Below are 22,444 nucleotides of genomic sequence, written 5' to 3' on the forward strand. Positions count from 1 at the left end.
CAAGCACCTGGACAACTTTATTAAAAAGAGGCTAACATGCAAAAAACCTGTGCTTTTTCTACCTAAAATATCTTCTTCTGCAATGAATGTCCTCTAGGACATTCAAATGGGCATCTATATTTTGAAAATCTGTGCCCATTCTGAAAGATCTATTACCAGAATTGATCCCTAACTTTCTTTGTCATCAATATTTCTAGTCTCTTAATTCTAAGTCCAGATCATCTAAGAAACTTTTATCAATTATTCATGAATCAATATAGACCCATGCTTTTTACAAGTCACAGGGAATAAACAAATGTACTGTCACGATTTCTTCCCATGTGCATCATTTCTCCTCATCATTATCTTATATGGCCGCAACCATATTAAAAAAATGCTTGAGCATGTTACCAAAAGTTTGGTTCTTGTCCCCATGCCAATTTAATAATGAGGACATGGTTTTGAGAAAAAGGGGGAAAAGAGGTTTATTGCTTTGCTAGCAGCGGAAAAACACAGATGACTCCAGTCCCAGAGGTTGTGGTTCTTCCCATCAGGGAGAACAGAGGGCTTTTAAAGACGATATGCAAAGGCTCCATTCTAGGTATGCCCTGAGAGTGGGTCCCAGGTGTTTCCTGGATGGTGTGTTGAAATTCACTTGTTAATTTGGGAGATAGTCACTTTGTAGTTTTTCTGGTGACATCTTCTTCCTGCAAAGAATAGATAACTCCAAGCAATCTGGTTTCCTGTCCCCAGGTTAGGAAAGGGGAGAGGAAGAATAGGAAAAGAAAAACATATTCTTTTAAAATAAGCACCAAAGGCTATATTCAAAAGTGAAAGTGCACAGTTGCTACAAGCATAATGTATTTCATGACTGGGGCTATAAGACTACAGACCATTTCTTCTAATTACTGCCAAAATATCATTGTAACAGGGGTCCACTTCACATTTTGAATATAGCCCTTGTTGCTCTGAGGCTTATTTTGAGAAGGATATATATTTTTCTCTCTCTCTTCTCCCCTTTCTCCCTCCCTAGCTTCCCCAGGTTAATTGTCCTTGAACAAACACACCACAGGAAGAAGATGACTTTCAGAGAGACTAAGAAGTGAATATCTAACGCATTATGCTTCAGAGATGCTCTCAAGTCTCCTGTGTGGGGATATCACAGTTCTTAGATGGCCACTCCATCTGAGCAGTACCCAGTTATCCTCCTCCAAGTGGTCCTCCCATTAAATAATATTTTCTACATCATAAAAAGTGTTGATGTAAGAGAACTTTTAATACATTCAGAAAAGCAAAAAGGATGACCTATCACGTGTGAGGTGATTTAAAGCTCAGTTGGTACATGACTCAACATAACTCATAACCTAAGAGCAAAGGAGGGCATCATGAACTAGTGGGAGAAATATGGATTTTCTCCATTTTTACCTCACTAAGTGTAGAATATCTCAGGCGATCTATTGAATTTTCTAAATTTAAGTTCTTTTTGTAAAACATAAATGTTAAGAATCTAGCAAGGTTTTAGGAGTATTAGTCTAAACATTTACAGAAGAATATTGTACCTAGAAGAAGATTTAAAAAAAAAAAATTGCTGTATTTCAAACCCCATAAAGAAGCAACTCAGTTTGTCTCCTTTCACTTACTATGCAATGTAATTATTTCAAGACATAAAATTATCCCCCACACACATATTTTAGAATTCATTCTGAGTTTCAGTTAAGAATACCTTAGGTCCTTTAATAGCACCTTTTATCCTATTGCCTCTTTTAGTTCCTCTTTAAATATCATTGGCTCCTAGAAATGGCAGGGTGAAAGCTGAAGAAAGTATGATATTTCCAGAAGGCAACAGTATGTAGGACATGTCCTTTGATGTATATACCAGGTAGCTTTGCTGAGTATGTATGTGATAATTTAAAGAGAATATAATAAGGATGTTTCTGAAAGTTTATCCTGTATTTTTTTTACAGAAAGTCCTTTTGTGTGAAATAAAATTTTTGCCAAAAAATTTGGAAACTGTACTGCTGCAAGATTAAATTGAATGAACATAAAGAGAAAATAATTAATGTTTATTCAACATTTATGAAAAAGTCATAAAATGTAATTGCCTTCTGTATAATTCTGACATCTTTACAATACATTTTAGATTGAGTGACTTCTTTGCACAGATGAAGAAATGGAAATATAAAGTAGGTTTAGATCAAGATGACCAAAAAGAGAGAGATTTAAGACCAGATATGACAAATTAAAAGTCTATGGCTAGTCTGCTAATATTCCTATGAAATAAATATTAATATAATATTAAATATTATAAAACTACTAAAAACAAAAGCTGATAAGAAAAAAAAATATAATTTCTAACTGGTAAATTGTTCCCTATGAAAGCATATATTCATCTTTTAGCAAATTTCTCTCTCAAACACAGCTGAAGAACTTTTTTCTGTTAACTATTTTCTCTCACTTATTCCAACATAACAGATCTAGAACTAGCTACTGAAAAATCATCCTAGAATGTTTGAATTGATAAGAAATTAAGTTTAGTGATAGAGGTCAAATTTTTCAAGTTGCTCAGAGGGCATAAATCTATCAGGTGTTATACTTGAACATTTTCTTGAGAAATTAAATGTATACAATGGAGTATTATACATTTTGTAAGATGTATGTGCTTGTCTGTTTGTGTATGTATAGCACATATATACACACATATATATTATTATTACTCTTTTAAGTTAAATCTTTGTAAATTCCACATATAAGATTATGTGGTGATTTAACCAGGCATGTTGGCACAGGCCCGTAAACCCAATGGCTCAGGAGACTGAGGCAGGAGGATCCCAAGTTCAAAGCCAGCCTCACAAGCGCAAGGTGCTAAGCAAATCACTGAAACACTCTCTCTAAATAAAAATACAAAATAGGGCTGGGGACATGATTCAGTGGTCAAGTCCCCCTAAGCTCAATCCCCAGTACATTCCCCACCCCACCACCCAAAAAGATTATGTGGTAATCTCAATTTTTAAAAATATCAAAACAAAATAATACTATTGACTCCTCCAAATGAACTTATGATCATATTGCATAAGAAACAAATAGAAATGCTTTAGAATTAATTAATCTAAAGAAGAAAGGGAATGTAGATTACATTGATGAAGTTGAGAGAGCTATAATTAATATCTTCTACCACAACTCATATACAGTGTTACAGAGGATTTGATCAGGAAGAGAGTCTTTAAATACAAAAATCTCTGGAGCTCTGCCTGAGATGGAACACAACATGGAGGGTTCCATGCCCCAGGACTCTATGGAAACTATGTTTATCTTGGCGAAGAACAATCAAGAGGGTGGTGGAAGTGCCACAATACTGGTAGCAACAGTAAAAATAGCTGAGCAAATGGGAATATAATGGTGAGTACCACCCAAGAGGAGATTATAGTCAACCCAGACTCTGGAAACCTGTTTACAAATGTCAGTTTACACCTTCTCAAGAATAATCAGAGAAGAACACGGTGCAGATGGTATGGATGAAGGGGAAAGAGACGTTATCAGGAAGGAAGAACTTTGGGGGCTGAAGCACATTCATCAGGTTGGCTATGTTGACCTCTTCAGGCTGCATATATTTCAAGATGTATAAAACAGCACTGTGAAAATACGCAAGTTATTATATGCTTAATTGCACAAAAATAAAGGCTTTGTTTAAAAGATCTCCGATGTATTTCAATTTCAATTTATTTATTTATTTATTATTTACTTTTTAATTTTTTTTTTTTTATTTTACGGCATGGTCTCACTAAATTGGTGAGGGCCTAATTAAATTGTTGAGGCTGGCCTCAAAATTGCAATCCTATTGCCTCAGCCTCCCAAGCCCCTGGGATTACAGGCATGTGCCATCATGCCTGGAAAATTTCCTGTTTTTTGAAAAAAAATTCTAGAAATAATCTTGATAATTTGATATCCAGTGCATAACTGTCAGGATGTCAACTAATCACAGATAATATTAAAACAACAGTCAACCAACCAAGATTATCTACCTATTTAAACAATGTAGTCATATATCACATAGGTGTATGATTTGTCTTTTAACTGAAATTAAAACTTTAGTTGAATCTAATTATATCAAGTTACAGATCAAGTTTTCAGATGTTACCTCGTTATTATTTATAGGCATAATGTTTAAATTTTACTAAGTTTTAACTCACAGATGATTTTTTCTACATTTTTATTAAGTATTATAGGTACATAATAGTGGAATTCATTGTCATATGTTCATATATGCACAAATATAACAATGTAATTTGGCCAATATCACTTCCCAGCACTTCTCAGTCTCTCCCCTCTTTCCACCTCCTGGTATCTTTCCTGAACTGATCTCCCTGTGATTTTCATGAGATCTACCAACATGTTTCTTTTGCTTTTTCCTCTCTAGCTTCCACATGTGAGAAAAAACATATGACCCCGGACCTGAGTTTGGCTTATTTAGCTTAATATAATGTTCTCAAATCCCAACCATTTTCTTGTGAATGACATAATTTGATTTTTCTTAATGGCTGAATGAAACTCCATTGTGTGTATATATGCTACATTTTCTTTAACCATTCATCTGTTGATGGACATGTAGGCTGGTTCCAAAGCTGATCTCTGTGATGTTTTTCTTGTCTCCTTGTTATGTTTTCCAGTGTATGAAAAGGTTGATGTTACTCCTAATAAAGATGTACTCAAGGGATGTTTAAAAATAAATCTATGATTCTTTTTCTGCCTGAAACACAGAACAGGAAAATTTCACTCAAGGGACCACTTTTGTGTTTTAAATACGTCAGGCTGAGGGAAATCACTTCCACAGATACTGTCTCCACACAACAATGGATGTCAACTCCAGTGTGTTGCGGAAGAGCACACTGAAAGAAAATGTGACCTTACACAACACCCATGTTGAGTAAGTCATTTAATGTTCTCTGTGATGTTCAAAGATTTAGAAGAAAAATCCAATGCATAATGATGTTCACATTGAAATAGTATTAAAGCTTCTAACCTGAGGAAGAAGGAAAACAGAACAAGGCACTAGAAGGAACGTAACATTTCTTCCAGTGGACCTCACCCAGTACATATCTAACGCAATCTATTAATTTCTTTAAGGGTAAGAATGTCCTTATGTAAATGTTGATATTCTCAAAGAGTTTTAGGGTTATGATAGAAAATATTTTTCATAGAAAGATAGCATATCTAGAAGGAGAACCAAAATTTCTGGCTATATTCTATTTATTTTAATCAACAAATAATTCTGTACATTTATGTGGTACAATCTGTTGTCTTGATATATGTGCACAACATGGAATGGCTAAATCAAGGTAATTGACATATCCATCTTCTCATTATTCATATTACAACTTTTGAAATTTGTATTTTAGCAGGTTTAAAACATAAAACACACCACAGGATGTGGTAGTGCACACCTGCAATATTCTCAGCAATTCAGGAAGCTGAGGCAAGAAGATCCACAAGTTAGAGGCCAGCCTCAGCAACTGAGCAAAGTACTAAGCAACTTAGTGAGTCACTAAGCAATTTAGTGAGATCCTGTCTCAAAACAAAATTTAAAAAGCCTGGGGATGTGGCTCAGTGATTTAAGTGTCCTGGGATGAATTCCCAGTACCCAGCCACCACAATAAAATATATAATGCATTTTATTTATATTTTTATAATATCATAATAAGCTGTGGCATAGACCAATATACCCAATTCCTCTTGACCAACTGAAGCTATATCCTTTGGACAATATCACCTCCTGCCTTTGGTAACCACCATTCTACTCTTTATTTCTATGCATTTAACATTTTAGATTCCACATTTAAGTGAGATCATATAGCATTTATCTTTCTGTGCCTGACTTACAAACCTAGAAGCCATTATGCTGCTATACTCTCTACCCCCAAGAAGAGCTTTTCCTTAACTTTATAATTTTAACAGTTTAAGAATTATCATTAAACCTGTTTGTGAAAATTCTGAGTTAAAGATAAGAAACCTAAATCCACTCTTACACAATGTTCTACTGTCCCCTATAGATCCTCTTAAATTATTAATAACTCCTCCTGGGCCAGAGCAAAATTAAAAAATGAAAAGGGCATAGCAGAAAGGACATGTCCCATATGGGCTATGCGCCTGTTCATCCCATAGTTTTGCTAAGCGTGTGTGTGTTAATTTAGCAAAACTGGAAATAGTTAACATTTTTTAAAGGCAATTGTAATAAATGTTCTAACAGAGGTATGCTCACCAGTACTCTGACAGGACAAAGAGGGTACAATCTTGTTGTGGCACATTTGTTCTGGGATTATTCGACAGCATCACCAAGCCTTCAGAGTCAATTCAAAATCCTTTATACCCATGGGCCTTTCAGCTGGCCACTGCCAACCTTCCCACTGGCCTCCCACACACTTCACTCAGGCCATTTGTCGTTTCCCTACAGGTCATGTGACTTCACCTCTGACCTGAGTGTTCTGTTCCTCTCCCTGAGATGTTCTGTCTGCAAGACTTGGCGAAAGGTTCCTCCATGACCCCACTCATAAAGAAAGGCAATTGCATATGTTTCAGTGAGAGAAAGTAATTGGCTGTACATTAAAGTTGTTGTTTTTTTTTTCCAAAAAGCCTTGAAAACTGTACTCTTAACGATAGGGAATAACTTATAGTTATTAAATTTCACAGTGCCAGAAAATATATGTGATTTTTTTTATTTTTTTGTTGTTCATTTTCGCATCATGCCTATTAGATTGAATAATCTTTTTTTAAATGAGAAAATTTTAAAAAGTAAGAGATTAGTATCAAAGTCACAGTTCACAAGAGTGATATCTCAGACCAGATCTTACAAATCAAAAAATAGATGACTGTTAAACTTTCTTAAATAATGATTGTTTAACTTACCTATTAATATTAGATAATATAGTTATAGTATAATAATTCTTAAATGTTAGTAGTTTATAAAACTAATGAAAATCAGCTGGATTTCTTACTGCTATAAATGTTCCCTGTGAAACTATGTGTTCATTTTGTAGTGATTGCCACCAAAATTCTGCTTTTGTTATTAACACTCTTCTATGTCATTTATTCCAACAAGTAGAGAAATAGCTACTAAATTTTTTTTTCCTGGAAAGTTTTGCCGTGATAGAAAATTCAATTTCAAAAAAAAAAAAAAGATATTTCAAGTTTCTCAGGGGCACACACATATCTGGTATGCTATCAGGGTATTATCCTTAAGTCAGGTAATTCTCATTACAGATTATATGTTTACTTGTACTTTGAGGCTATTATCATATTCATCTCTCTTTCAACAGAAAATGTATGCTTTGTCAAATTGCTTTAGGAATGATTCTTTCTTTCTGTCCTTAATCTGTACTTCTGAGATCTCAGAGTAAGATAAGGGAACTGTTTGGGAAGCTGTAGTGGTTTCCATTCCTCACCTGTTCTCCTTTGTATCACCTTGGAAAGTTCAGAGTATAAAAGGAGATGAAAGCTGATAAAAAAAATGGAGCAATGTCAAGGAAGAGAATTAATAAAGAGGTGAGGAGAATGGGCAGTAGTCTTTCTAATCTCCAGTTTCAGATACCTCAGTTTATTTATGGACGAACATAAGCAATATCATTGTTATATTAAGATTTAATTTCTCATCACTGAAGTTTTAACTTCTTATCTACTAAGCATTAATAGTCAAATATAATAACTTCCTACATATCTCTATAATATATTCTTAGAAAAATTAGATTAAGTAGATGATAGGTAGATAATAGATAATAAAATAGACAAATTTTATGACTTTGACCGAGATGATACTATGTCAAGGCTGGTTGATTTCCCAACATTCATTCATAAACTGAAGAAAAATACTTTCTGCTAATAATCTTGAGTAAAACTAAGCTTCAATTTGGAACCATGAATTCTGAATTTTTGTCTCAGTGGCCTCTACTTTAATTTCAGTCTTACATAATTCTCCATAGATTTTTTGTATTCATTTAGCTGATTAAATAATATCCACTTAATTATATATTTTTAAAATTAATAGTAAGGTAGTATTTGAGTTTGTATCCAAATCTTCATATCAGTTATTTATTTATTTATTTGTCTATTTATTTATTTATTGGTACCAGGAATTGAACTCAAGGGCATTCAACAACAGAGCCAATCCCAGCCCTATTTTTTATTTTATTTAGAGAAATGGTCTCACTGAGTTGCTTAGCACCTCACTTTTCCTGAGGCTGGCGTTGAACTCCTGATCCTCCTGCCTCAGCCTCCCAAGCAACAGGAATTACAGGTGTGTGCCACTATGCCTGGCATCATATCAGTTATGTATTATATGATCTTTCCTATAGTTTATCTCTAAAATACTGATCTAACATACATTTTAGAGTGAAAAAATTATAGTTATTTTTATGATATAGGACAGCTACAGAGAAACCGTAATGTTATAGCAAATCTTTTTACCAAATTGCAATATTACTTTGCCATCATTTTTCCAAGGATATCATCTAAATTTTTGCTATTTAGTATAAAGATCACTGTTGTTGACCTGCCCAGATCACTTTTACTGGACTGATCCTTTTTACCAGAAAACTGGAGCTATTTCCAGGCAACATCTCAAACATGTGTTAGCTTTTCCTCTTGATGTCCTACTTTCCTCACAACCTGTTGAAAGAATACTAATAATGAATTATTCACCTAACAATCCCATGTTATTCTCTTAAAAAGCCCATCATGGCTATCTTTCCATTTGAATATAATACTAGATATATTGAACTCTGATTTTTCTTCCAATTATACTTTTAATTTCAGATGTAGATGCTAAATGTCAATGTGAACATCAAATTCTAAAAGTCAAGTTCCTTTTTTATCCCCATAACTGACAATCTGTGTTTCTCTCAAGGATATTTCGGAAGACACATTGAATAAAATGGATGGAGGAAATCAGTCCACAGAGTCAGAATTTTTGCTTCTGGGACTTTGCCACTCATGGGATATTCAGGTTTTGCTCTTCATGATATTATTTATGATTTACCTGATGACTGTATTTGGAAATATTTTTATCATACTACTAATCATCAAGGATACCCATCTCCATTCCCCCATGTACTTCTTGTTAGCCAACATATCCTTTGTTGACATGTGGCTTTCCTCAATCACCACTCCTAAGATGATCATAGGATTTATCAGGGAGAACCAGAGCATTTCCTTTGTAGGTTGCATGTGCCAGGTTCTCTTTGTCCATTTTGCTGGAGGGACTGAGATGGTAATACTGGTGGCCATGGCCTATGACCGCTATGTAGCCATCTGCAAACCCCTCCACTATACCACCATTATGAGTCTGCAAAGGTGCATTGGGTTAGTAGCCATGGCTTGGATTGTTGGCTTTGTGCATGGCATGAGTCACCTGGGTGTAATTGTGCAGCTGCCTTTCTGTGGCCCCAGAGAAATAGACAGCTTCTTCTGTGATATGCCACTGGTAATCAAGCTGGCCTGCATGGATTCAGATAATCTGGACAGTTTAATGAACATTGACTGTGGGTTTGTGGCTGTAACCTCCTTTATTCTATTGCTGATAACATACACACATATTCTTGTCACTGTTCACCGAAGCTCTAAGTCTGGTGCATCCAAGGCTCTTTCTACATGCACTGCCCACATCACAGTGGTGGTGCTCTTCTTTGGGCCCTGCATCTTCATCTATGTGTGGCCAGTCAGCGCTACATGGTTGGACAAATTTCTTGCTGTGTTTTACACTGCTATAACACCTCTTTTAAATCCTGCCATTTACTCATTGAGAAATAAAGAAATTAAAGATGCTATGAAGAGATTCAAAAGCTATTGCATGAATTCCAAGGCTAATATTTAATGCCCCGAAGCAAATGAGTGCTTCAAATTGACAATATATTGATCTTATAAAATAGGTTGAAAATTATGACATGTTCAATCATGTCTACAGGTTTTACTGTCCTCAGGAATAAGAAAAAGGATTTTATAAATAAGGACATGTCAACATTTCCCAGGAAAGCAATGTGAATTTTTTTTTTCTAAAACTCAAACACTATTAATCCTTCTTTGTGGGGGAATTACTTGATTAGTCTTCCTATGCTTTCTACTACATTAAAGAAACTCATGCAATACAGTCAACACCACCATAGATCCAATCTGATGGACTGCATCTCCATGAAATTTTTTTGAATTATTTTTAACCCCACTAGAGAAAATGTGCTCATGAATCACTGATTATTCCTCTCCAAATTTCACTTATCTTTTTACAAAAGGCAAAAAAAAATATTTTTTTTTCCTTAACAGAGATTCTTATCCAAATATGAAATGGGGAAATTGAAAGAGAATAAAATAAAAGTGGTAAAACACTTAGGGAAAATGGCGGAGGTTATGACTCATTTGGTTTTAATTAATTCAATAAAAAATAATTCAATCAGTAATAATGATATTTGTAATAGTTATTAACCTCAAAGAATAATATTTTTGCTTTCAATTATTAATCAGTTTTGTAAACATCCCAAAATGTAATCTACCTGAAGCAGGGACATGGCTTATCTAGTTATTCTTAAAACTATAGTACATAGTACCCTGAAATGGCACTTAGCAAACAAAATACATTAATAAATCAAATAGACACCAATATTTTCATTCTTATGCTTATAAAATTTATTTCTCAATGTGTATAGCAATAGGCTCTTTTGACATTTCAAAGACTTTACAAACAATTACAGGTTATAAATAATATTTCTGTTCTTTTTTCCAGAATGATAAATGGATTGAAACGGATTTGTTGATATCAATAAAAAATGATAAAATGAAAGGATGCCATATGAGCATTTTTTATTTATTTTATTTGGAGCTGTTTACAACAAATGACAGGATAAAAATAATGCAGGTATCATCCTTCAGAGCTTTAGTATTATGCCCAAGTTGTTAATGAGAAAACAAGACCCAAATATAGGAACCAAATTTCTTGAAGATAACACAGCTTTATTTGCTTTACTTGAAGAACTGAGAGGTGAATCATACTTCCAAGAGTGTTTATTTATTATTTGCCAATCAGCAGCACAGTAGAAAATTTGTTTTTCACCAAATATGTTAAAGCATAACTTATGCCAAGAATAAAGTACCAAAATGTCTCTATTAAGCTAACAAATAAAATACTAATTATTGTAAATGGTATAATTTTCAATGAAGTTTTTTCTTTCATTATATATTGTGAAGAAAGTGAATACCTCACAAGCACATGCCTGTTCACCTATGGTCACAAAGAACTGGCAGTCCATCATTTGGTTGTCTCTATCTCAGAAATAGCCTTAATTAACCTTCAAGGGATACTCTTTCAACCACTGTGTTTTCATCACTGTATGTTCTAAGTTACCATTTTTTCCTACCCAGAATGCTTATTCTGTTTATAGTTCTTTGCAAGTCGTTAAAAGGTAAACTTGAGATTTAAGCACTATTTTTAAGATTTCATGAAATGGGTATAAAAATTAAAAACACAGATTTGACTATTCTGTAGCATAACACAGCATGACAAATTCCAAGTGGTAAATGCCCTCAACTCAGACATTTTCATCATTTTTTTACTGCGCAATTCAAGCCTAGTATATACACTTTAATCTAATAGGCAGATCTAATTAATTTCTTTTTTTTGTTAGAATCATCTATACAAATACTAATCTAGAGGACTTATAGATATGAATGTTCCCTAGACAAAGCACAAATTACCATAGCCAGTTTTTATTTTCAAATTAATGAAAATATCGTTTTCAACTCTGATTGAAGTATAACTTTCTCAGGAAGAGAGTCTTCCAATCCAACAGAACCCAATGTTAGCGGAAGGGAAGTAAAAGATTTGTGAGTCAGTAGTAAGTATAACAATAAGAGGAGCTTCTCCCACTTTCTCATCTTCATTCCCAAATCTTAAAAATAATGATTTTTTTTCTCCCATGAGAGCCATACAGCCTCATCACTGTGCCATTCAACATTCTTATAGACCGGTTGTTTATGGGTGATCATGTTATATGGTCAAACTAGTAAATTCATTGGTCATGGACCCATTGCTTCATTTGTGTGGCTGTCAAATAAAGTGTACACAAATATCATGATGGTGAATATGAAACTACTTAAACCCACAGATGGTCGTGTAAGCTGAGTATTGTCATAGGAAGAATACTCATATCTACAATAAATGCTCCTTCTCTACTTCCTCCATGGTGTAAATATTCTAACATCACCCATATTCTAACATACCATTAGGATCTCCACAGAATACTGTGCCATATTAGTGGATGGGTTCTAAAGTACTGATAGCCAGATAACGCATATGAATCATTGCATACAGGACTTCAAAATCTGGTCACTTTATATGAGGACCCATTGATCAAATACTGGGACACCTTTAAAAAAATGGACACCTATATTTTGATAATCTGTGCCCATTCTGAAAGTATCTAATTATAGGATTCTTTCCTTTGTTTGTCATCAATATTTCTAGTGTCTTCATTCTATGTTCTAGTCATCTAAACAAACTGTTATCATTATTTATGAATCAATATAGACTCATGCTTTTTACAAGCCAAGGGGAATAACCAAATATACTATCACAATTTCTTCCTATGTTTATCATTTCTCCTAATTATTGTTTTATATGACCACAACCATATTAAAAATGCTTAAGCATAATGCATTTTTTGACAGAGGCTATAAGACCACAGACCTTCATTTCTAGTTACTGTCAATATTTCATGTAAACATGAAGCAGAATTTTTATTTTCAGTCCACTGTTTATAAGGAGTTTCCCACATAGTCATAGCTGTGTAACAAGGGAAACAATCTGGCAGAAAAGGATGTTGTAATTGTGGCACCAGAAACTCATGCAATCCCTTTACGCCCCAGACTTGATAAGCTTGATCATGTTCCATTTCTACTTGATGACAGCATATGATATTTTGCATTTCAATTTATGAATTACATAGTAAGATACTGTCTAGGTCTAATAGATGGTGATAGTTAGACCTCAAGACACTTTATTGATATCTCTGACTCCATCTGTTTAGATACATCTAAGGCCCCCAAAATAGTACCCCCTTTTTCCTGATCACTCATTCTATCAGAATTTTATGGTCCAGATATGAGGTGTTCCCAAAAAGTTGATGTGTGAGACACTGCAAGAAGGTTCAGAGATGAAATGGTCTGAAACCTGTTCCAGAAAACCTTTGTTGCAAGCAATCATCTTTTCTTCTGAAGCCGGTTACCTGAAAGACGTCATGCACACAACAAATTCTCCTATTTGCCATGCATTTATTTCATTTAATTTCCTTTATCTACCATAAACTACCATCACTACCCCCATTTCCTCCCCCAAGAATCCCAAGGCCTTATTTTCTCCTGTAGCCAGAAATGCTTTTTACACTTCAAACATCTGGACCTTCTTTGAGTCTCCTATTGAAACAGAACCCCTCTAAAGTTAAAATCTCCAAATTGTTTTAGCTCCTGAGCTTCCTCGTACTGAGTATGGAGGCTGAGGGGCAACCCTCTGACCTTGGTGGGTGCCTGGGAAACAGAGAATGTAACCTGTTTCGCAGCCTAGCTGAATCTACATATGTACATTTCCTAACTTTAGTCCCACTGTATCTCTTTTCTTCTTTTTCCTATTTTTATTGGTTCTTTTTAGTTATACATGATAGTAGATTCCATTGTGATATATCTACACAGACATGGAATATATCTCTTTCTAATTAGGACCCCATTCTTGTGGATATATTTAAAGGTGCAGTTTACTGTTATATATTTATATGTGTACACAGGACTAAGTTATGTCAGATTCATTCCACTGTCTTTCCTTTTCTTACTCCCTCCCTTCTCTTCATTCCCCTTTGTCTAATCCATTGAACTTCTATTCTTTCACTCCTCCTCACCTCCATTATTGTGGTTTAGCTTTCACATAGCAGAGAAAACATTTGACTTTGGTTTGGGGAAATTGGCTTATTTCACTTAGCATGATAGTCTCCAGATCCACCCATTTACTGACAAATGTCATAAAGTCATTCTTTTATGGCTGAGGAATACTCCATTGTGTATATATAACACATATTCTTTATCCATTCATCAGTTGAGGGACACCTAATTTGGCTTCATAGCTTAGCTATTGTGAAATGTACTGCTATTAACTTTTTATGTGGCTTCATTACTGTCGTATGCTGATTTCAACAGCTTTAGATATATATTGAGGAGTAGGAAAATTGGGTCAAATGGTGGTTCCATTCCTAGTTTTTTGAGGAATCTCCATAATGCTTTCCAGAGTGGTTGCACCAATTTACAGTCCCACCAACAATTATGAGTATGCCCTCTTTCCCACATCCTCACCAACATTTATTGTTATCTGTATTCTTGATAATTGCTACTCTGACTGGAGTGAGATGAAATCTCGGTGTAGTTTTAATTTGCATTCCTCTAATTGCTAGAAATGTTGAATTTTTTTTTTCGTATATTTGTTGACTATTGGTATTTCTACTTTTGAGAAGTGTCTGTTTAGTTCCTTTGCCTATTTATTGTTTGGGTTGTTTGTTTGTTTGGGGTGTTAAGGTATTTTTAAGTTCTTTGTATAACCTGGAAATTAATGTCCCATCTTAAGTTCAGGTGGCAAAGATTTTGTCCCATTCTGAGGCTCTCTCTTCATGATCTGAATTGTTTCCTTTGCTGTGAAGAAGATTTTTAGTTTGATGCCATCCCATTTATTGATATTTTTTTTATTTTACTTCTTGTGCTTTAGGAGTCTTTTTGAAGAAGTCAGTTTCTAAAATGACATGATGGAATGTTAGGCCTACATTTTCTTCTAGTAGGTACAGTGTTTCTGATCTAATGCCAAGGTTTTTTATCCACCTTGAGTTGAATTTTGTGCAGGGTGAGAGATAAAGGTCTAATTTCATTCTACTGCATATGGATTTCCAGTTTTCCCTAAACCATTTATGGAGGAGGCTATTTTTTTCTCCAATGTATTTTTTGGGCATCTTTGTCTAGTATTAGATAATTGTATTTATGTGGGTTCATCTCTATGTTTTCTATTCCATTGGTCTTCATGCCTGTTTTGGTGCTGGTTTTCTTACTCTACCTCTGTAGTATAATTTAAGTTCTGTATTGTGATGCCTCCTGCTTCGCTTTTCTCACTAAGGATTGCTATCTATTCTAGGCCTCTTATTTTTTCTCATGAATTTCATGACTGCTTTTTCTATTTCTATAATGAATGCCACTAGAATTTGAATGGAAATTGCATTGAATTGGTGTAGTTCTTTTAGTACTATGGCCATTTTGGCAATATTAATTCTTCAGACCTAACCTGACCAACAGAGATAAACTGTGTATGTGACAAAAGGTACCCAATCTAGGGGGACTTTTCTTACCATGGGAAAAAATAGAGGAGGGGACAATTAATTTAGTGGACAGAACCAGGTAGTAGAATGCTCCTGAGATTGGAAAGAACACAGAGGTTTAGGACATTTAAATCCATGTTCTAGCATGACATCGAAAATATATATTTGTAATTATGGTCCACTTCATGCTTTTAATATAAACTTTGCTGTTCTGCCACTTAGGCTCATTTTGAAACAGACATATATCTTTTCTCTTCTCCCTCTCCCCATCCCTAACCTGGGGGGAGACAACAGAAGTATACTTCTTCCCATCCTAGGTGGAGTTATCTGACCTTGAGCACATGTCCACAACAGGAATGAAGTAATTCAGACTTAAGGGATGGAGGTAGAAGATCTAAGGATTAGCTGCCTTCTAAATTACCAAGTGAATTTTTAAAAAAAGAAAGAAAAAGAACAATGCACACTGGAATACTGGAATGTAGCCTTTGAAACACCTCTTTGAAAATCCTCTCTTCCCCATGATGGCCAGAATCATAGTCTCTGCAACAGGAATCCCTCATTTTTCTTCTTTGCTAGCAAAGTGATAAAACTTTTTCCTTTTTCTCAAACCCTTTTCTTCATCATTGAATTGTTATTTAATCAAGGACCAAGCTCAATAATACATTCAGTATTTGATCCACCTCCTAACATAAAGCTATTAAATCCCTTGGGCTCTTTGGACGGACAAAAGGATCTTTTCCCCCCCTAATGAAATTACTGGGGGTTGTGCTGGGGTCTAGATAGTTTCAGGATGGGGCTGAAACTATCACCAGAAAAATAGTCATCAGAAAAAATCAAGATAAGGTTGGAAGGTGGAGTCTTTCAGACCAACACCACAAATTCAGGGAGACAGGGGAGAGGCTGACAGTAGATGACACAAGACGTCCAGTGTTTGAATCAATTAGACCTGCATAATAAAGTTTCCATAAAATCTCAAAAAACAGTGTTTGAGAGTTTCAAGATAGGTGAACACATGGAGGTGCTGTGATAGCAAACAAGACCTAGTTGTTCAAAGAAGTTATAAAAATGTTATGGTAAGAAACCAATGCCTGGGGAAGAGGTAGGTTCCCCTCCCCTCTCTCAGTCTTTCTCCAGGAAGCTTGATTGGCCATGGATCCCTACTTTTTAGACTGCAGATAACTTCCCCTGACTACTCCCCTTTGAAGTGTAAACGCACCTAGAGAGGCTCTAGGCCCAAGGCTAGACATTTATCTTTATTGAAGTCTTGGTAAGAGGAACCAGTTCTTCCTCTTATCACACTCTGTTTCACATTATAAACCCTCATGCACAATCGTTTATCCTGTGGACTAGAAAATATATGACATTAGATAGGCCAAATATATTGTGAAATAGGGACTCAAAATTTGGAGTTTTGTTTTTTCTCTGGGCCCTTTGGCATAAATAAAGCCAAGTGCTGCTTGAGTCTCCTCAGCCAGTCTGTTTCTGGCAACAGTTCCTGAAGGATGGGCACATCTCAGGAGGATATGAAAGTTTTGCACCCTTTCCCAAGGACTTTGACCTGTGCACCTCTTCTAATTGGCTGTTTTTCTGAATGATCTGAATATCTTTTATAGTAAATGGATAAATGCAAGTAAAGTGCTTCTCCAAGTCAGGTTCTGAGACATCCTAGAAAACTGCAAGGATTTAGGCCAGGAGACCTTCAATTTGAGGGCCGTTATTACATTGTTATGAGACATTAGTTGAAGCTGCCCATCTAACTGAAGCATATAAAATGATCAGGGAGCCACAAATACCACTAATGTCTAAGAGGACGTCAAAGAAATACCCTAATGAGAATGGCCATGCCCAGAGTAGTTCCATAATATATATATAAATGGTTTGTACAGATCAAGATATGTGAAGGAGGGCATAGATGCTCACAAGCAGGAAGCCCCGTTTCTCTGAGAAATAACCTAAATTGCTTAAGGTACTGCAGTACTCAATCATCACATGGACAGTGCTCTGTAAGTAGTTTTCCACTAACCAACAAACAGCTACTTGGTTTGTGTCTGGCAGTTCAAAAACAAATGGACAACATCCTATCTGGAATGATGTCACTGAAATAGAAAAAGATAGGCAGTCGAGAGTAGGGAAGAGAGAGAAAACGTCAACAAGAGGGCAAACAAGAGAACAGCCATCTTAACAAGTCTCACCATGTTATGAATCATTTTTAATTTCTCAGAAGGATGTTAAGTTTCCATTTTGTAGAAAGTGACTGTGTAATCCATCCAGAGCCAAGTGTGGGACAATTGATATATAAGGAACCAATTAACAAAGGGCACTTCCCTAGTAACAATGTGGAAAATGTCAAGAGGATCTTATCAACTTTTCTTTATGTGCCTTTAAAAAAGGAAATGTTATAAGACTTAAACAGCTCTCTTGCTCTTCCCAGGCACTGAGCTGGAAGTTCCAAGACTTTCCTTTCAATTTCTTTTTAAATAAAATTCCTGCTCACTTGCTTACTTTGACACTCAGGGGTTTATTCTTCAATGCCATGGAACATGAATCTGACCTCAACTCCTGCCAGTAACACCACTGTGATTAAAACAAACAAACAAAAAAAAGAATATAAAAATTAATGAGCCCAGTAGAATGAATTGCATGTTATTTTCTAGCTGCGGTGGAAAAAATGAATAGTTGTAAAAGACCTTATATTTCAGTTTTCACTGGCTCATGAACAGTGGCCCCTGGCCTGACCATACATGCAGGCAGGAAGTCCATGGAAACCTGAATTAAGAAAGGGATTCTGCATGGGACACAGACAAATGAAAATTCAAGGGGGACATTAAAGAGAGAAAAGTTGATGCCTAGTAGAAAACTCCTGGGTTCAGAAGATGATTGGAATTGACAAGCAGATAATCCCAGTTGAGGTGATCACCTGTTCCACGAAGGGAGTGGGTATGGGAGAGCTGCAGCGTTGCAGAGATGGGCCTAATATAGACATATTTCTCTTGTACACCTGAGGAACAAAAACTAACAAGAATTGTTCTGTCTACCAGCAAAAGAAACAGAGACTGTAGTTGGAAATGGCAAGATATGGTCCTAAACACAGTTGACAAGTCAGACTGATGCTGCTAGTCCTGGGGGCTGTAGATTGGTTTTTACAGACTCTGGACTGAGCTTCCTTACCTGATGGAAGCTGCAAATGCTCAGAGAGCTATAGAAAAAGTGTAACAGAAGATATTGCACCAAGTTGGTAGACCAAGGAACCCTCTGCGTAGCTCAAAATGTCAAACAATGGTCAAGAAATATCCTCCACAGAATATAGCAAAATGGAATGGGCAATTGAAACATAGATTATCTAAAATGGGTGAGGATACGATTTGCTTTGGCACTTGAGTGTGTGCTCAAACTCGACATGAGTAGGACTAAAGTATCCCCACTAAATTAATCCCCTGTTTTTCTGTGGATCTGGGAAGAGAGAGTGGTGGAGGACTCTGGTAGGACTGTGCAATTCCTGCCAAGGAAAGCTAATAGTATGACTATTAATGACTATACTTTTTCCCCTTTCTTCCCCATAATACCTGTTAGTTTTTTTTAAGACTTTTTGTTTAAATTATAGATGGACACAATACCTTTATTTTATTTATTTCTGTAGTGCTGAGGATCGAACCCACTGCCCCACGCATGTGAGACAAGCACTCCACCACCGAGCCACTGCCCAACTTGGGTTGTTTTTATTTTTTTTTTCCACCTCATGCAATGGACACAGGGTGAGGGCTGAAAGTACAAGTGCTAAAAGCAGGGATGGGTCACAGAAGCAAGAAACTGTAGCTATATATTAAAATCATATATTAGTATTTCTAAAGGACTGATGTGGGTGGTTTTTATCTATATCCTATTTGGCAAAATTGAGGTTAACTGTAAGTGCAGCTGTATTTCTTAATGGCAGAAGTATTTCACTAATTCTAGTCCTACATATATTCTGAATGGGAGTGGACTGAGGGAGAGGTGCTTGTAGACTAGTATTGCTGCCCACAATCTAGAACAGCGCAGTAACTGACTATGTAATCTTGGAAAATTTGTGGGTATTCATAAGGAGAAAGACGAACAGTGGGTGAGGTTTAAAAGATTAATAAATGAGCTATTAACTGAAGGAACTTGAATATCACACTAACACCTTGAAAGGTGTTATACTTATAGCAAGAGATGACTTTATCTCTTGTTATGGTTTGGTTATAAGGCATGGCTAGAGCATGTGCCTCACCAGGAACCCTCCCAATAAGGGTTCATTTCCCTACAGTTCTTTTCCTGGCTTGTTTTCACTGTCTGGGCTTCCTGAGCCCACCATGATCTGATCAACTTTCCTCTGCTGGGCACCCACCCACCATATGTGCTGCCTCATCTTGAGCCCAGAGCAATGGAGCTGGCTCCATTCAGTCAATGGACTGAAACCTCTGAAACCATGAGCCCCAAATAAAGTTTTTCTCCCCTTTATTGCTCTTCTCAGGTATTTTGGTCATTGCAGTGAAAACCTAACTAAAACATCTCTCTCATCTCAATTATACCCAATGCCATATAATTGTGAAGACCACTCCTGCTTAGGAAACCTGACAAAACTGAAAGAAGCCTGCAAGTTTGAATGGCCTCCATCCTGGGAGACATGTTTATACTCTTTGATGATGGCCTGAACCATATATTGATGGTTGAATGTGATTCCAGTAAATTTCCAGTACTTTTGACTTATAGGATCCTTTTTTACTAAGAGCTCTATGGTCAGAGACCAAGTAGTAGACTGTGAAATAACAAGAAATAACATCTTGGTCTATTTCTCCCGTCTCTGGCACAAAATGCCTGATTTCCTGAAAACTAAGGGTGCTAGGAGAATATTTTTGTAATGTTTCATCTCAGGCCCTTGTTCTTGAGACAAATCTCTTAATACCTTCCTACGTAGGGGTACAGGAGACTCTTCTGTTCTAATATTTGATATTCGACTCTGGTTCCTGACACAAAACTCTTAAATACCTTGGAATTTCCTGGAACATGTAAGTGTCTTTTGTCCTAGTGAAGTAACAATTGATGGCCTCATGAACAGCTACAGGATGGGAGCTAAAGGAAAAGAAAATTTACTATGTGATTAGATTATTAAAATTTTGACCCACCCTGAACTCTAGGTAGGTGAAAATGGATGAAAGCAGCATTAATCCCAAGGGGGCAATAATTTAATCAACCATGCCTATGGGTCCTAGAGGATGGCACATCTAAAGAGGGCATGGAAGCTACATGCCCCTTCCTACATGCCTTGCTCTTTGTATCTTTTCCATCTAGCTATTCATCTGTACCCATTGGCATATCCTTACAATAAATGCACATATGTAAGTAAAAGTGTTTCCTTGAGTTTTGTGAACATAGAATATTGTAGGGTGACCAGCAGCCCGCTAAAGTAGGTTCCTGCTCAGGAGGTGTGAGCTGCCTAGGAAATAAAAAGTCTGAAGTAATTGGTAAGAATAGAGAGAGAACCAGAATTTAGATATAAAAAAAGAGCGTCTGATAGGTTTTCCAGCTCCTAATAGGTAAAGCACAACTGAAAAGGGCCCTGATTCTTTATTTAAGGGGGAATACTTTAAAGGCAGAGATAAGGGCTCAGCAAGAGGAGTCTTGCTTCTTGTGGTGGCAGGGGTCTTGCAGTAAACAGGTTGATTGACATTTTGGAAAGCCATGCCCATCTCTGAGAGGCTGTGTAGCTCCAGCAGGTCACCCCATCACTGGTGCTATGCTAACTTGAGATGGAACTAGGTAGGATGCACATGAACCAGGCATTCTCAAACCAGTGGGCTTGCTGCTGGGAGTCCCTGATACCAGACTTTCTTCCTAATGGCTTCAACATTACTTTAGTTCACACACAGTTCACAGATGGCTCTCAGCGATAGAGAAGAAAAAGTTTATTTTGGCTCATAGTTTCAGAGGTTCAGTCTATGAACAGCCAACTTCATAGCTATGGGCCTGAGGTGATGCAGAATAGCAAGATGGAAGGGCAAGTAGCTCAGAATGTGGCAACCAGGAAAGACAGAGAGAAAGAGAGCCAGAGAGCGGGGAGCACACTTTGATCACCAGAGGGCAAAATATAAACCCTAATGGGATACCCCTAGTGACATAATTCCTCTTGACACAACCCACCTCTCTACACTTAGGACACAGTTCATTCATATTACTGTATTAATTCACTAATTAGGTCACATATCTCATAATCTAATCATTTTACCTCTGAAACTTCTTGCGTTGTCACACTGATGAATTTTGGATGGATATCTCATATTAAACCATAATATTATATTATTACTTTTTGATTCCTTCCTCTTCCCTTAAGGTTTTTCAAAGTGGCATGTGTACTGTCAAAATACATGGATATAGATAGTTAACTATGCTAGTGATTTCTTCATTTTTTTATCTACAGATGATAAAACTTATTGAATTTTCATTACATCTAATAAAATATGTGTCATTGAAGAAAATAGGAGAAGTAAACAGTAGTAAATTAATTCATTCTCAATACTAATATAAAATTAGAACAGGACTTCACGAGATACATAGCTTACATATAGACTATTGTGAAAGATAGACTATACAGAAGAAGTTCATTTAACAATGAACTCACATTTTTTCAGATTTTATAAACTTTTTTCCTATAAATAATTGTGATATCAAAACTCTTTTAAAAAGACAATTAGCTAGTATTCTTTTTACATTTTATTTGTTCTTTTTTAGTTATACATGGCAGTAAAGTTTGTGTTCACATATTTATAAAAAGGAGTATATCTTATTCTAATTAGGATTCCAGTTTTGATGATGTACATGATGTGGAGATTCACTGTGGTATATTTCTATATGTACATAGGAAAGTTAGTTAGATACATTCCACTGTCTTTCTTACTTCTATTCCCCATCTGTTTCGCACTCATCTGGGAACATACACTATATGATTTAATATTTTGATAAAAATATATTGATGTCTATTTTGGTTAATATTCTAGGGGCCCTTGCAACACTATGCACATTTTGGAGTTACTGCTCAACAGTGGTTTTGCTTTGAATATATATTATTTGGCAGGTAGGTAACC

General features: G+C 35.9%; 1 protein-coding gene across 1 annotated transcript; it reads left to right on the forward strand.

Annotated features, from left to right (window-relative positions):
- Window positions 1-8,893: 8,893 nt before the first annotated feature.
- Window positions 8,894-9,835, forward strand: LOC114085016 (olfactory receptor 4F4-like). The gene has a single exon (XM_027926172.2). It carries the CDS (start codon window positions 8,897-8,899, stop codon window positions 9,833-9,835), a length of 939 nt encoding a protein of 312 aa, XP_027781973.2. The 5' UTR covers window positions 8,894-8,896.
- The last annotated feature ends 12,609 nt before the right edge of the window (window positions 9,836-22,444 follow it).

Source organism: Marmota flaviventris, chromosome 2 (assembly GCF_047511675.1).
Source record: "Marmota flaviventris isolate mMarFla1 chromosome 2, mMarFla1.hap1, whole genome shotgun sequence".
NCBI lineage: Eukaryota > Metazoa > Chordata > Mammalia > Rodentia > Sciuridae > Marmota > Marmota flaviventris.

Excerpts from the sequence above, each read along its gene's own strand:
- LOC114085016 (XM_027926172.2), top strand. The coding sequence starts at position 8,897 with ATGGATGGAGGAAATCAGTCCACAGAGTCAGAATTTTTGCTTCTGGGA.